Source organism: Coregonus clupeaformis, chromosome 21 (genome assembly GCF_020615455.1).
Source record: "Coregonus clupeaformis isolate EN_2021a chromosome 21, ASM2061545v1, whole genome shotgun sequence".
In the NCBI taxonomy this organism is placed as follows: domain Eukaryota; kingdom Metazoa; phylum Chordata; class Actinopteri; order Salmoniformes; family Salmonidae; genus Coregonus; species Coregonus clupeaformis.
The window spans coordinates 44,518,066-44,533,649 of NC_059212.1; the positions used below are offsets into that span (position 1 = coordinate 44,518,066).

The window sequence follows — 15,584 nt, forward strand, 5'->3', positions numbered from 1 at the left end:
GCCTGTCTTTCCTCAACCTTCAATAGGGCCTGTCTTTCCTCAACCTTCAATAGGGCCTGTCTTTCCTCAACCTTCAATAGGGCCTGTCTTTCCCTCAACCTTCAATAGGGCCTGTCTTTCCTCAAACTTCAATAGGGCCTGTCTTTCCTCAACCTTCAATAGGGCCTGTCTTTCCTCAACCTTCAATAGGGCCTGTCTTTCCTCAACCTTCAATAGGGCCTGTCTTTCCTCAATCTTCAATAGGGCCTGTCTTTCCTCAACCTTCAATAGGGCCTGTCTTTCCTCAACCTTCAATAGGGCCTGTCTTTCCTCAACCTTCAATAGGGCCTGTCTTTCCTCAACCTTCAATAGGGCCTGTCCTTCCTCAACCTTCAATAGGGCCTGTCTTTCCTCAACCTTCAATAGGGCCTGTCTTTCCTCAACCTGTCTCCTGAATACCTCGTCCTCTGTCAACAGCTCTGCCCTTTAAGGACTTCACCATACTTAAACTGCGTCCCAAATGGCACCCTATTCCCATTATAGTGCACTACTTTCGACCCATAGGGCTTTGGTCAAAAGTAGTGCGCAACATATGGAGTAGGGGACCATTTGGGGCAAAACCTGATGCAGACAGCCCTCAAGTGGAGGGAGAGATCTCTATATTTAATTGGCCACTGCAAGGGGGAGGGAGGGGGAGAGAAGGGGGGAGAGAAGGAGCGAGGAGGGAGACAGTGAGAGGGGGAGAGAGAGGGAGGGATATAGAAGAAGGAGGGAGGGAGAGAGATGGAGAGAAAGAGAGAGAAACAGAGAGAGAGAATAACCCACACACTGGTGTGTCGTACAGTAGCATAACGCTAACACAATGTCATTATGACTTGCTCTTAGACTGGTGTTGAACTGCTGCTACGGTGGTTATTCACGTTGATGAGCATAGGGAAGGAATGAGTGCAGTGTTAGATTAGTAGGACTCAATGTCATGATTCTGGATGGTGAGAGGGCAGGGGATATGTGGCTCATCTGGATGTAACTGGAAATATGGATATTCAATCATATTCCATTCAAGTTGATACCAAGTTAAAAGAACGGAAATACATTTGTCAAATACTTCCTGAAAAGTTTTTCTTCTTCTATTTAAGTAGTTATTTACTTAATGCGTTGCATACTGTTAGATACAGTGCCTTCAGAAAGTATTCACACCCCTTTACTTTTTCCATAGTTTCTTGTGTTACAGCTTGAATTCAAAATTGATTAAATTGAGATTTTGTGTCACTGATCTACACACAATACCCCATTATGTTAAAGTGGAATTATGTTTTTTTTAACATTTGAGAAATTAATGAAAAATGTAAGCTGAAATGTCTTGAGTCAATTAGCATTCAACCCCTTTGTTATGACAAGCCTAAATAAGTTCAGGAGTAAAAATGTGATTAACAAATTGCATAATCAGTTGCATGGACTCATTCTTTGTTCATAATAGTGGTTATAATAATAATAATCCATTTAGCAGACGCTTTTATCCAAAGCGACTTACAGTCATGCGTGCATAATTTTTTTTTGTGTATGGGTGGTCCCGGGGTTCGAACCCACTACCTTGGCGTTACAAGCGCCGTGCTCTACCAGCTGAGCTACAGAGGACCACATGATAACATGATTTTTGAATGACTACCTCACCTCTGTGCCCCACACATACAATAACTCTATCTGCAGGGTACCTGAATTTCAAGCACAGATTCAACCACAAAGAACAGGGAGGTTTATCAATGCAAAGAAGGAGACGCTAAATATCCCTTTGAGCGTGGTGAAGTTATTAATTAGACTTTGGATGGTGTATCAATACACCCAGTACACTACAAAGTTACAGGCGTCCTTCTTGACTCAGTTGCCGGAGAGGAAGGAAACCGCTCAGGGATTTCACCATGAGGCCAATAGTGATTTTTAAAACAGTTACAGAGTTTAATGGCTGTGATGGGAGAAAACTGAGAATGGATCAACAATATTGTAGTTACTCCACAATACTAACCTAATTGACAGAGTGAACATAAGGACGCCTGTACATAATAAAAATATTCAAAAACATGCATCCTGTTTGCAATAAGTCATTTTAAGCAACACTGCAAAAAATGTGGCAAAGAAATTAACTTTTCGTGTCTATTTAAATCTGTTTAATCCATTTTGAATTCAGGCTGTAACACAAAAAAAATTTGGAATAAGTCAAGGGGTATGAATCCTTTCTGAAGGCACTGCAAGAGAATATGAAATATGTAGCCATGCGGAAGTGACTAGTAAGACAACGTACATTGTTTGATTTAATATTCTATCAATAATGGAGGGAAATGTACGACTGGCTAGATAGATCAGATTTCTATCTTTAATTACCTACACAGGGAGAGAACACAATGACACACACACAGAACACAGCGATGCATCAACCTGTGGTGTCTCACGTCGTATAGTAAAGCAGCCTGTTTTTAATCACCACAGGAAATACAGCACTATGTGTTCTCATGTGGTTCTCTGGCTACGTCCCAAACAGCACCCTGTTCCCTACACAGTGCACTACATTTGACCAGAGGCCTAGGGCGCTATATAGGGGATAGGTTGCCATTTGGGACAGAGGCTCTGTCTTTGTAATGGCACTTCAATGGAACCTATTCATCATGAGGTTATTAGTGTTGGTTCATATCACACTGACAGAGACCTGAATCCCAACGGGGGGTAGAGAGAGAGAGACAGAGACAGAGACAGAGACAGAGAGCGATACAAAGAGGGAGGGAGGGAGTGAGGGAGGGAGGGAGGGAAGGAAGGAGGGGAGGGAGTTACAAAGAGACAGAAAGGGAAGGAGGGAGGGAAAATAAAGTTTAGTCACCTGAGCAGATGGTTGAATGTTATCAAAAGGACCTTAGAGAACATTCTATCGAGCGACGATCAAAGTTGGAGTGTCTCAAAGTTGCTCTCTGACCTGCTGTCTACACGGAGACCGTTATAACACTAACACGGTTAAACACCGTTAAAACAACTGGTGGGAGAAAGAGAAAATTATCTGCTCCGCCGTAAGTTAATGTACTGTGTTATAACATATTCTCCACATTCACCTCAGTGGCCAGAGATGTACTGCTGCATTCACAGTTTACCGTTCAGCTGCTGTAGAGATCCCCTAAGACACATGCAGTGTCTCCAATGACACCCCTGTTTCCTGTAACACTACAGTTGACTAGAGCCACAATGTCATAGAGCGGTAGAGATAGAGATGTATTGAGATGTTGTAGACTAGAGAGCGGTAGAGATAGAGATGTATTGAGATGTTGTAGACTAGAGAGCGGTAGAGATAGAGATGTATTGAGATGTTGTAGACTAGAGAGCGGTTGAGATAGACATGTATTGAGATGTTGTAGACTAGACAGCAGTAGAGATAGAGATGTATTGAGATGTTGTAGACTAGAGAGCAGTAGAGATAGAGATGTATTGAGATGTTGTAGACTAGAGAGTGGTAGAGATAGAGATGTATTGAGATGTTGTAGACTAGACATCAGTAGAGATGAATATAGATGTATTGAGATGTTGTAAACTAGAGATCAGTAGAGATGAATATAGATGTATTGAGATGTTGTAAACTAGAGATCAGTAGAGATGAATATAGATGTATTGAGATGTTGTAGAATAGAGATCAGTAGAGATTAATATAGATGTATTGAGATGTTGTAAACTAGAGATCAGTAGAGATGAATGTAGATGTATTGAGATGTTGTAGACTAGAGATCAGTAGAGATAGAGATGTATTGAGATGTTGTAGACTAGAGATCAGTAGAGATTAATATAGATGTATTGAGATGTTGTAAACTAGAGATCAGTAGAGATGAATGTAGATGTATTGAGATGTTGTAGACTAGAGATCAGTAGAGATAGAGATGTATTGAGATGTTGTAAACTAGAGATCAGTAGAGATTAATGTAGATGTATTGAGATGTTGTAGACTAGAGATCAGTAGAGATTAATATAGATGTATTGAGATGTTGTAGAATAGAGATCAGTAGAGATTAATATAGATGTCTTGAGATGTTGTAAACTAGAGATCAGTAGAGATGAATGTAGATGTATTGAGATGTTGTAGACTAGAGATCAGTAGAGATAGAGATGTATTGAGATGTTGTAGACTAGAGATCAGTAGAGATTAATATAGATGTATTGAGATGTTGTAAACTAGAGATCAGTAGAGATGAATGTAGATGTATTGAGATGTTGTAAACTAGAGATCAGATCCTGTAAGACAAACTCAGGGGAGGTGTCATGTAGCATGACAAACAAACTGGAAGAGCTTGACTCCTCTCGCCACCCTCCTCCTCTCCTACCCTCCTCTCCCCCCCTCTCCTACCCTCCTCCTCTCCTCTCCTACGGTTCTCTCCTCCTCCTCCTGTTCTAAAAGAGAATGACAAACAAACTAGAAGGTCTTGACTCAGTTTCATCACAGCTCAACACTACTCTCCTCTCCTCTCCTCTCCTCTCCTCTCCTCCACTTCTCCTCTCCTCTCCTCTCCTCTCCTCTCCTCTCCTCTCCTCTCCTCTCCTCTCCTCTCCTCTCCTCTCCTCCTCCTCCTCCCTCCTCCTCCTCCTCCTCCTCCTCCTCCTCCTCCTCCTCTCCTCCTCCTCGCCTCTCCTCTCCTCTCCTCTTCTCACTCCTCTTCTCTCCCTCTTCTCCTCCTCTCCTCTCCTCCTCTCCTCTTCTCCTCTCCTCTCCTCTCCTCTCCTCTCTCTCTCCTCTCCTCTCCTCTCCTCTCCTCTCCTCTCCTCTCCTCTCATCTCCTCCTCTCCTCCTCTCATCTCTTCCTCTCATCTCCTCTCCTCCTCTCCTCTCCTTCTCTCCTCCTTTCCTTTCCTCTCCTCTCCTCCTCTCATCTCTTCCTCTCCTCTCCTCTCATCTCCTCATCTCATCTAATCTCCTCTCCTCCCCTCCTCTTCTCCTCTCCTCTTCTCCTCCTCCTATCCTCTCCTCTCCTCCTCCTCCTCATCTCCTCCTCCTCTCCTCCTCTCCTTCTCTCCTCCTCTCCTCCTCTCCTCCTCTCCTCATCTCCTCATCTCCTCCTCTCCTCCTCCTCTCATCTCTTCCTCTCATCTCATCTCCTCCTCTCCTCTCCTCCTTTCCTCTCCTCTCCTCCTCTCCTCTCCTCTCATCTCCTCATCTCATCTAATCTCCTCTTCTCCTCTCCTCTCCTCTTCTCCTCCTCCTATCCTCTCCTCCTCCTCCTCCTCCTCCTCCTCCTCCTCCTCCTCCTCCTCCTCCTCCTCCTCCTCCTCCTCCTCCTCTCCTCCTCTCCTCCTCTCCTCCTCCTCTCCTTCTCTCCTCCTCTCCTCCTCTCCTCCTCTCTATCTCTCCTCATCTCCTCTCCTCTCCTCTCCTCCTCTTCTCCTCTCCTCTCCTCCTCTCCTCCTCCTCCTCTCCTCTCATCTCCTCCTCTCCTCTCATCTCTTCCTCTCATCTTCTCTCCTCTCCTCTCCTCTCCTCTCCTCTCCTCTCCTCTCCTCTCCTCTCCTCTCCTCTCCTCTCCTCTCCTCCTCCTGTTACATTCTGTAAACATGACAGATGCCTCGCTCGTTATCAGAGAGAGAGGAGAGAGATTGAATTGGAGAGCTTTACATGTGTTATTCAGCACAACAAAACAAACAGGGCAAAGGCTGAGTCACTGAAGGAACAACCAGGGGTCGGGTAAACTGTGTTGCTGTGCTACAGGGTGAAACATGGGGAGAGTTTTCACCTCTTTTTCTACTGTACCTCAGTGATTCCTAAGAGGAATGATATCCAGTTCTCTGTGTGTAGTTGTGTTATCTGATCACTCACGCATAACATACACATACATGTATACTGACTCTACACACCAGCACACCCACTCACATACAAGCTGCTGCTACTCTGTTTATCTTATATCCTGTTGCCTAGTCACCTTACCCCTATATATATATCTACCTCTATCACTCCAGTATCCCTGCACATTGTTAATATGGTATTGTACTGACCCTGTATATAGTCACCTTACCCCTATACATATCTACCTCCATCACTCCAGTATCCCTGCACATTGTTAATATGGTACTGGAACTGACCCTGTATATAGTCACCTTACCCCTATACATATCTACCTCCATTACATTTACATTTACGTCATTTAGCAGACGCTCTTATCCAGAGCGACTTACAAATAGGTGCATTCACCTTATAGCCAGTGGGATAACCACTTTACAACAATTTTTTTATTTTTTATTAATTTTTATTTTTTGGTGGGTTGGAGTAAAGGGGGGGGGGTGGGGGTAGAAGGATTACTTTATCCTATCCCAGGTATTCCTTAAAGAGGTGGGGTTTCAAATGTCTCCGGAAGGTGGTGAGTGACTCCGCTGTCCTGGCGTCGTGAGGGAGCTTGTTCCACCATTGGGGTGCCAGAGCAGCGAACAGATTTGACTGGGCTGAGCGGGAACTATGCTTCCGCAGAGGTAGGGGAGCCAGCAGGCCAGAGGTGGATGAACGCAGTGCCCTCGTTTGGGTGTAGGGACTGATCAGAGCCTGAAGGTACGGAGGTGCCGTTCCCCTCACAGCTCGGTAGGCAAGCACCATGGTCTTGTAGCAGATGCGAGCTTCAACTGGAAGCCAGTGGAGTGTGTGGAGGAGCGGGGTGACGTGAGAGAACTTGGGAAGGTTGAACACCAGACGGGCTGCGGCATTCTGGATGAGTTGTAGGGGTTTAATGGCACAGGCAGGGAGCCCAGCCAACAGCGAGTTGCAGTAATCCAGACGGGAGATGACAAGTGCCTGGATTAGGACCTGTGCCGCTTCCTGTGTAAGGCAGGGTCGTACTCTCCGAATGTTGTAGAGCATGAACCTACAGGATCGGATCACCGCCTTGATGTTAGCGGAGAACGACAGGGTGTTGTCCAGGGTCACGCCAAGGCTCTTCGCACTCTGGGAGGAGGACACAACGGAGTTGTCAACCGTGATGGCGAGATCATGGAACGGGCAGTCCTTCCCCGGGAGGAAGAGCAGCTCCGTCTTGCCGAGGTTCAGCTTGAGGTGGTGATCCGTCATCCATACTGATATGTCTGCCAGACATGCAGAGATGCGATTCGCCACCTGGTTATCAGAAGGGGGAAAGGAGAAGATTAGTTGTGTGTCGTCAGCGTAGCAATGATAGGAGAGGCCATGTGAGGATATGACAGTGCCAAGTGACTTGGTGTATAGCGAGAATAGGAGAGGGCCTGAGAACTGAGCCCTGGGGGACACCAGTGGTGAGAGCACGTGGTGCGGAGACAGCTTCTCGCCACGCCACTTGGTAGGAGCGACCGGTCAGGTAGGACGCAATCCAAGAGTGAGCCGCGCCGGAGATGCCCAGCTCGGAGAGGGTGGAGAGGAGGATCTGATGGTTCACAGTATCAAAGGCAGCAGACAGGTCTAGAAGGACAAGAGCAGAGGAGAGAGAGTTAGCTTTAGCAGTGCGGAGAGCCTCCGTGACACAGAGAAGAGCAGTCTCAGTTGAATGACCAGTCTTGAAACCTGACTGGTTTGGATCAAGAAGGTCATTCTGAGAGAGATAGCAAGAGAGTTGGCTAAAGACGGCACGCTCAATAGTTTTGGAGAGAAAAGAAAGAAGGGATACTGGTCTGTAGTTGTTGACATCAGAGGGATCGAGTGTTGGTTTTTTGAGAAGGGGTGCAACTCTCGCTCTCTTGAAGACGGAAGGGACATAGCCAGCGGTCAAGGATGAGTTGATGAGCGAGGTGAGGTAAGGGGAGAAGGTCACCGGAGATGGTCTGGAGAAGAGAGGAGGGGATAGGGTCAAGAGGGCAGGTTGTTGGGCGGCCGGCCGTCACAAGTCGCAAGATTTTATCTGGAGAGAGAGGGAGAAAGAAGTCAAAGCATAGGGTAGGGCAGTGTGAGCAGGACCAGCAGTGTCATTTGACTTAACAAACGAGGATCGGATGTCGTCAACCTTCTTTTCAAAATGGTTGACGAAGTCACCCACAGAGAGGGAGGAGGAGGGGGGGGGGATTCAGCAGGGAGGAGAATGTGGCAAAGAGCTTCCTAGGGTTAGAGGCGGATGCTTGGAATTTAGAGTGGTAGAAAGTGGCCTTAGCAGAAGAAACAGATGAAGAGAATGTAGAGAGGAGGGAGTGAAAAAATGCCAGGTCCGCAGGGAGTGTAGTTTTCTTCCATTTCCGCTCGGCTGCCCGGAGCCCTGTTCTGTTAGCCCCCATCACTCCAGTATCCCTGCACATTGTTAATATGGTACTGGAACTGACCCTGTATATAGTCCCCTTACTCCTATACATATCTACCTCCATCACTCCAGTATCCCTGCACATTGTTAATATGGTATTGTACTGACCCTGTATATAGTCACCTTACTCCTATACATATCTACCTCCATCACTCCAGTATCCCTGCACATTGTTAATATGGTATTGTACTGACCCTGTATATAGTCACCTTACCCCTATACATATCTACCTCTATCACTCCAGTATCCCTGCACATTGTTAATATGGTATTGTACTGACCCTGTATATAGTCCCCTGACCCCTATACATATCTACCTCTATCACTCCAGTATCCCTGCACATTGTTAATATGGTATTGTACTGACCCTGTATATAGTCACCTTACTCCTATACATATCTACCTCCATCACTCCAGTATCCCTGCACATTGTTAATATGGTACTGGACTGACCCTGTATATAGTCCCCTTACCCCTATACATATCTACCTCCATCACTCCAGTATCCCTACACATTGTTAATATGGTATTGTACTGACCCTGTATATAGTCACCTTACCCCTATACATATCTACCTCCATCACTCCAGTATCCCTGCACATTGTTAATATGGTATTGTACTGACCCTGTATATAGTCACCTTACCCCTATACATATCTACCTCCATCACTCCAGTATCCCTGCACATTGTTAATATGGTATTGTACTGACCCTGTATATAGTCCCCTGACCCCTATACATATCTACCTCTATCACTCCAGTATCCCTGCACATTGTTAATATGGTATTGTACTGACCCTGTATATAGTCACCTTACTCCTATACATATCTACCTCCATCACTCCAGTATCCCTGCACATTGTTAATATGGTATTGTACTGACCCTGTATATAGTCCTCTTACCCCTATACATATCTACCTCCATCACTCCAGTATCCCTGCACATTGTTAATATGGTATTGTACTGACCCTGTATATAGTCACCTGACCCCTATACATATCTACCTCCATCACTCCAGTTTCCCTGCACATTGTTAATATGGTATTGTACTGACCCTGTATATAGCATGCTTACTTCCTTACTTACTTACTTACTTATTGTGTTCTTCATATTTCGTCTTATTTGTCGTGTATTTTTTCTAGTATTACATTGTTATTGATTATTGCATTGTTGGGTTTTGAGTTTGCAAGAAAGGCATTTCACTGTACTTGTGCAAGTGACATTGAAACTTGAAACTTGAAGCTTAAAACTTAAACTATTCTGCTTAGCTGTGTGTTGCTCACCAGTCATTAGTCTTTAACTGTGTGTTGCTCACCAGTCATTAGTCTTTAACTGTGTGTTGCTCACCAGTCATTAGTCTTTAACTGTGTGTTGCTCACCAGTCATTAGTCTTTAACTGTGTGCTGCTCACCAGTCATTAGTCTTTAACTGTGTGCTGCTCACCAGTCATTAGTCTTTAACTGTGTTGCTCACCAGTCATTTGTCTTTAACTGTGTGCTGCTCACCAGTCATTAGTCTTTAACTGTGTGCTGCTCACCAGTCATTAGTCTTTAACTGTGTGCTGCTCACCAGTCATTAGTCTTTAGCTGTGTGTTGCTCACCAATCATTAGTCTTTAACTGTGTGCTGCTCACCAGTCATTAGTCTTTAACTGTGTGCTGCTCACCAGTCATTAGTCTTTAACTCGTGCGTTGCTCACCAGTCATTAGTCTTTAACTGTGTGCTGCTCACCAGTCATTAGTCTTTAACTGTGTGTTGCTCACCAGTCATTAGTATTTAACTGTGTGTTGCTCACCAGTCATTAGTCTTTAACTGTGTGTTGCTCACCAGTCATTAGTCTTTAACTGTGTGTTGCTCACCAGTCATTAGTCTTTAACTGTGTGTTGCTCACCAGTCATTAGTCTTTAACTGTGTGTTGCTCACCAGTCATTAGTCTTTAACTGTGTGCTGCTCACCAGTCATTAGTCTTTAGCTGTGTGTTGCTCACCAGTCATTAAGTCTTTAACTGTGTGTTGCTCACCAGTCATTAGTCTTTAACTGTGTGCTGCTCACCAGTCATTAGTCTTTAACTGTGTGTTGCTCACCAGTCATTAGTCTTTAACTGTGTGTTGCTCACCAGTCATTAGTCTTTAACTGTGTGCTGCTCACCAGTCATTAGTCTTTAACTGTGTGTTGCTCACCAGTCATTAGTCTTTAACTGTGTGTTGCTCACCAGTCATTAGTCTTTAACTGTGTGTTGCTCACCAGTCATTAGTCTTTAACTGTGTGTTGCTCACCAGTCATTAGTCTTTAACTGTGTGTTGCTCACCAGTCATTAGTCTTTAACTGTGTGTTGCTCACCAGTCATTAGTCTTTAACTCTGCGTTGCTCACCAGTCATTAGTCTTTAACTGTGTGCTGCTCACCAGTCATTAGTCTTTAACTGTGTGTTGCTCACCAGTCATTAGTCTTTAACTGTGTGCTGCTCACCAGTCATTAGTCTTTAACTGTGTGTTGCTCACCAGTCATTAAGTCTTTAACTGTGTGTTGCTCACCATTCATTAGTCTTTAACTATGTGTTGCTCACCAGTCATTAGTCTTTAACTGTGTGCTGCTCACCAGTCATTAGTCTTTAACTGTGTGCTGCTCACCAGTCATTAGTCTTTAACTGTGTGTTGCTCACCAGTCATTAGTCTTTAACTGTGTGCTGCTCACCAGTCATTAGTCTTTAACTGTGTGTTGCTCACCAGTCATTAGTCTTTAACTGTGTGTTGCTCACCAGTCATTAGTCTTTAACTGTGTGTTGCTCACCAGTCATTAGTCTTTAACTGTGTGTTGCTCACCAGTCATTAGTCTTTAACTGTGCGTTGCTCACCAGTCATTAGTCTTTAACTGTGTGCTGCTCACCAGTCATTAGTCTTTAACTCTGCGTTGCTCACCAGTCATTAGTCTTTAACTGTGCGTTGCTCACCAGTCATTAGTCTTTAACTGTGCGTTGCTCACCAGTCATTAGTCTTTAACTGTGTGCTGCTCACCAGTCATTAGTCTTTAACTGTGTGTTGCTCACCAGTCATTAGTCTTTAACTGTGTGTTGCTCACCAGTCATTAGTCTTTAACTGTGCGTTGCTCACCAGTCATTAGTCTTTAACTGTGTGTTGCTCACCAGTCATTAGTCTTTAACTCTGCATTGCTCACCAGTCATTAGTCTTTAACTGTGTGTTGCTCACCAGTCATTAGTCTTTAACTGTGTGTTGCTCACCAGTCATTAGTCTTTAACTGTGTGTTGCTCACCAGTCATTAGTCTTTAACTGTGTGTTGCTCACCAGTCATTAGTCTTTAACTGTGTGTTGCTCACCGGTCATTAGTCTTTAGTTGGGTGCTGTTCACCAGGAATTAGTCTTTAGTTGGGTGCTGTTCACCAGGAATTAGTCTTTAGTTGGGTGCTGTTCACCAGGAATTAGTCTTTAGTTGGGTGCTGTTCACCAGTCATTAGTCTTTAGTTGGGTGCTGTTCACCAGGAATTAGTCTTTAGTTGGGTGCTGTTCACCAGGAATTAGTCTTTAGTTGGGTGCTGTTCACCAGGAATTAGTCTTTAGTTGGGTGCTGTTCACCAGTCATTAGTCTTTAGTTGGGTGCTGTTCACCAGTCATTAGTCTTTAGTTGGGTGCTGTTCACCAGGAATTAGTCTTTAGTTGGGTGCTGTTCACCAGGAATTAGTCTTTAGTTGGGTGCTGTTCACCAGGAATTAGTCTTTAGTTGGGTGCTGTTCACCAGTCATTAGTCTTTCCCTAAAAGGTGAATGTGTAGATGCTCTTTGTGTGGTGATTAATTGTGTATGCGTATGCTCTCCTGTTTTCATTCGAAGTAAAAGTTAAACACAAATCTGACTTCCCTGTTCTGTTCATCTTCTGGGGTGTATTCACAAGGAACCAAACGGAGGCAAACGGGCTGAACGAGGAGGGACTAACCAGAACTTGGCCAATAAGAAATACACATTTTTGTTGCTAGTTTTGTGACGGTTTGCTACGCTGTGCACTAATGAATACAACCCTGGATTGTATCTCACGTGTCCTTTCAGTACCTTTTGTGTCTTCTCTTCTCTGTAGAGCTGACAGATATAGGTCTATGAGAGGATGATAAATACGGTGTGCTCAGCCCGTTTTCCTCAATGTTTTGCCAATATAATCATTCTCACTTGTACTCTATTGGCAAGTGGAGAGAGGATTAGATGAACCTTTAATGTTCAATCAAAATGAGGAGATCTAAATTGTTCTTCTTACTCTAGTTGCTATTGATTCCTCACCTCCTCCTTTTTCTCCATCATTTGAGCTAAAAACCAGCTTGTTAAAACCCTCAGTGTAGCTGGCTGTGATACTATGAGACATAAGACTTCCATTCAGGAAGTACACTAACATTCCAATTCCAACTCTCTTCAATGCTTTTCAATTAGGACAATGTGGAATTGGAATTGGAATTTAGTTTACTTTCTGAATTGACTGGAATTGAAATAGGATTGACTCCAACCCTGTCTCATGTCTACTCATGGTTTTACAGTTCATCAAAGTACAACCCACAGTCCTCTCCCAGTCCTCTCCCAGTCCTCTTCCAGTCCTCTCCCAGTCCCCTCCCAGTCCTCTTCCAGTCCTCTCCCAGTCCTCTCCCAGTCCTCTCCCAGTCCTCTTCCAGTCCTCTCCCAGTCCTCTTCCAGTCCTCTCCCAGTCCCCTCCCAGTCCTCTTCCAGTCCTCCCCAGTCCTCTTCCAGTCCTCTCCCAGTCCTCTCCCAGTCTTCTCTCTCTTCATAAAGAACGTTTGCTAACCTATACTATTACCTGTTATTGTCTCCCTCCGCACAGTCTTCTCCTCGCCACTGTTATACTGTCAAATGTATTTAGATGGTTACATGCTATTTATAGGGACTGCAACAACAACAACAAATATCCCAGAAATGTTCCATACGCACACATTTGTTTACATCCCGTTAGCGTACATTTCTCCTTTGGGAATATAATCCACCCACCTGACAGGTGTGGCATATCAAGAAGCCGATTAAACAGCATGATCATTACACAGGTGCACCTTGAGCTGAGGTGGGGTTGCTTTTGTAGGGAAAAACTCATTCTGATTGGCTGGGCCTGGCTCCCCAGTGGGTGGGCCTATGCCCTCCCATGCCCACCCATGGCTGAGCCCCTGCCCAGTCATGTGAAATCCATAGATTAGGGCCTAATTAATTTATTTAAAATTAACTGATTTCCTTATATGAACTGTAACTCAGGAAAATCTTTGAAATTGTTGCATGTTGCGTTTATATTATTGTTCAGTATAAATGTAAACAAACACTGTATAGCCTCCAAACATGGATAAAACTATAGTTTTGATATCATGGATGGTCAATCCTTGCATCCATAGCTTTGTCTACGAATTTGACATTTTCCCAGCCCCATACCTCAGCTGCTTACCAAAACAGTGGCAGGGTGTTTCACTTTGTTATTGTTTGAACCGCAGATTGCCTCTTTTAAATAAAGTTTGATTTGGCTTGATGTAATCCTTTCGGCTTTAGTCCTAACCCTCCAGCTACACATTTCTAATCCCCATTAATGTTGTCCTCTCCTCTGGTCCGCTAGAATCAGGGTCTTTCAGCTGAAGTTTGGTACACTTCCACAGTACTGTCACATGCTCTCTCCTCTATCCTAGATTCAGCCTTCATGATGGTCAACACGTCGGGGCGTTTCGCTGGTCAGAAGGCCCTCCTCCTGACCCCTCAGCTGAAGGAGAACGACACCCACTGCGTCATCTTCCAGTACTTCCTGTCAGGGCGCGAGGGGGCGGGGCCGGGGCAGCTCAACGTGTACATCAGAGAGAACAACAGTCCCATGGGCATGCCCGTCTGGAACGTGTCTGGACCGGCTACTAGAGCTTGGGGACAGGTAGAACTGGCCATCTCTACCTACTGGCCCAACTTCTATCAGGTGAGAAGGTTTCACCATAACATACCTTACCATACATTTACATTACATTTAAGTCATTTAGCAGACGCTCTTATCCAGAGCGACTTACAGTTAGTGAATACATATATATATATTTTTTTTCATACTGGTCCCCCGTGGGAAACGAACCCACAACCCTGGCGTTGCAAACGCCATGCTCTATCAACTGAGCTACATCCCTGCCGGCCATTCCCTCCCCTACCCTGGACAACGCTGGGCCAATTGTGCGCTGCCCATGAGTCTCCCGGTCGCGGCCGGCTGCAACAGAGCCTGGATTCGAACCAGGATCTCTAGTGGCACAGCTAGTACTGCGATGCAGTGCCTTAGACCACTGCGCCACTCGGGAGATACCTTACCATACCAGACCTTGCCATACCATATCTTAACATACCTTACCATGCATTACCTTACCATACCTTACCATACAATACCATACCTTACCATACCATACCTTGCCATATCATACCTTTCCATACCGTACCTTGCCATGCCTTACCATACCGTACCTTACCATACAGTACCTTACCATACAGTACCTTGCCATACCTTACACCTTGCCATACAGTACCTTACATACCTTACCATACCTTACCATATCTTGCCATACAGTAACTTACCTCACCATACAATACCTTACCTTACCATACACCACCTTACCATACCTTACCATACAGTACCTTATCATACCTTGCCATACAGTACCTTGCCATACCTTACATTTACATTTTAGTCATTTAGCAGACGCTCTTATCCAGAGCGACTTACAGGAGCAATTAGGGTTAAGTGCCTTACTTAAGGGCACATCGACAGATTTTTCACCTAGTCGGCTCGGGGATTAGAACCAGCGACCTTTCGGTTACTGGCACAACGCTCTTACCCTTACCTTACCATACAGTACCTTACCATACCTTGCCATACAGTACCTTACCATACCTTACCATACCATACCTTACAATACAGTACTTTACCATACTTTACCATACCTTGATATACCTTACCATACATTGCCTTACATACCTTACCATATCTTACCCTGCCATACCATACCTTACCTTACCTTACCATACATTACCTTAACATACCATACCTTTCCATACTGTACCCTACCTTACCATACCTTTCCATACAGTACCTTACCCCACCTTACCTTTCCTTGCCATGCCATACCTTGCCACACCTTACCATACCTTACCATACCATACCATACCTTACCCCACCTTACCTTTCCTTGCCATGCCATACCTTACAATTCCTTGCCATACCTTACCATACCTTGCCATACCATACAAAACCTTGCCATACCATACCTTACCATACCATACCTTACCATACCTTACCATACCTTGCCTTACCATACCTTACCATACAGTACATTACCATACCTTGCCA

The 15,584-nt window shown here is 44.8% G+C and overlaps 1 protein-coding gene across 1 annotated transcript in view; it reads left to right on the plus strand.

The window, feature by feature from the left end:
* Positions 1-15,584, plus strand: part of LOC121535702 (receptor-type tyrosine-protein phosphatase mu-like) — a 427,462-nt gene that overhangs the window by 136,884 nt on the left and 274,994 nt on the right. The window contains exon 3 of the mRNA XM_045205919.1: positions 13,903-14,177. Coding sequence (XP_045061854.1) covers positions 13,903-14,177 — 275 coding nt within the window. The remainder of the gene's footprint in view (positions 1-13,902; positions 14,178-15,584) is intronic.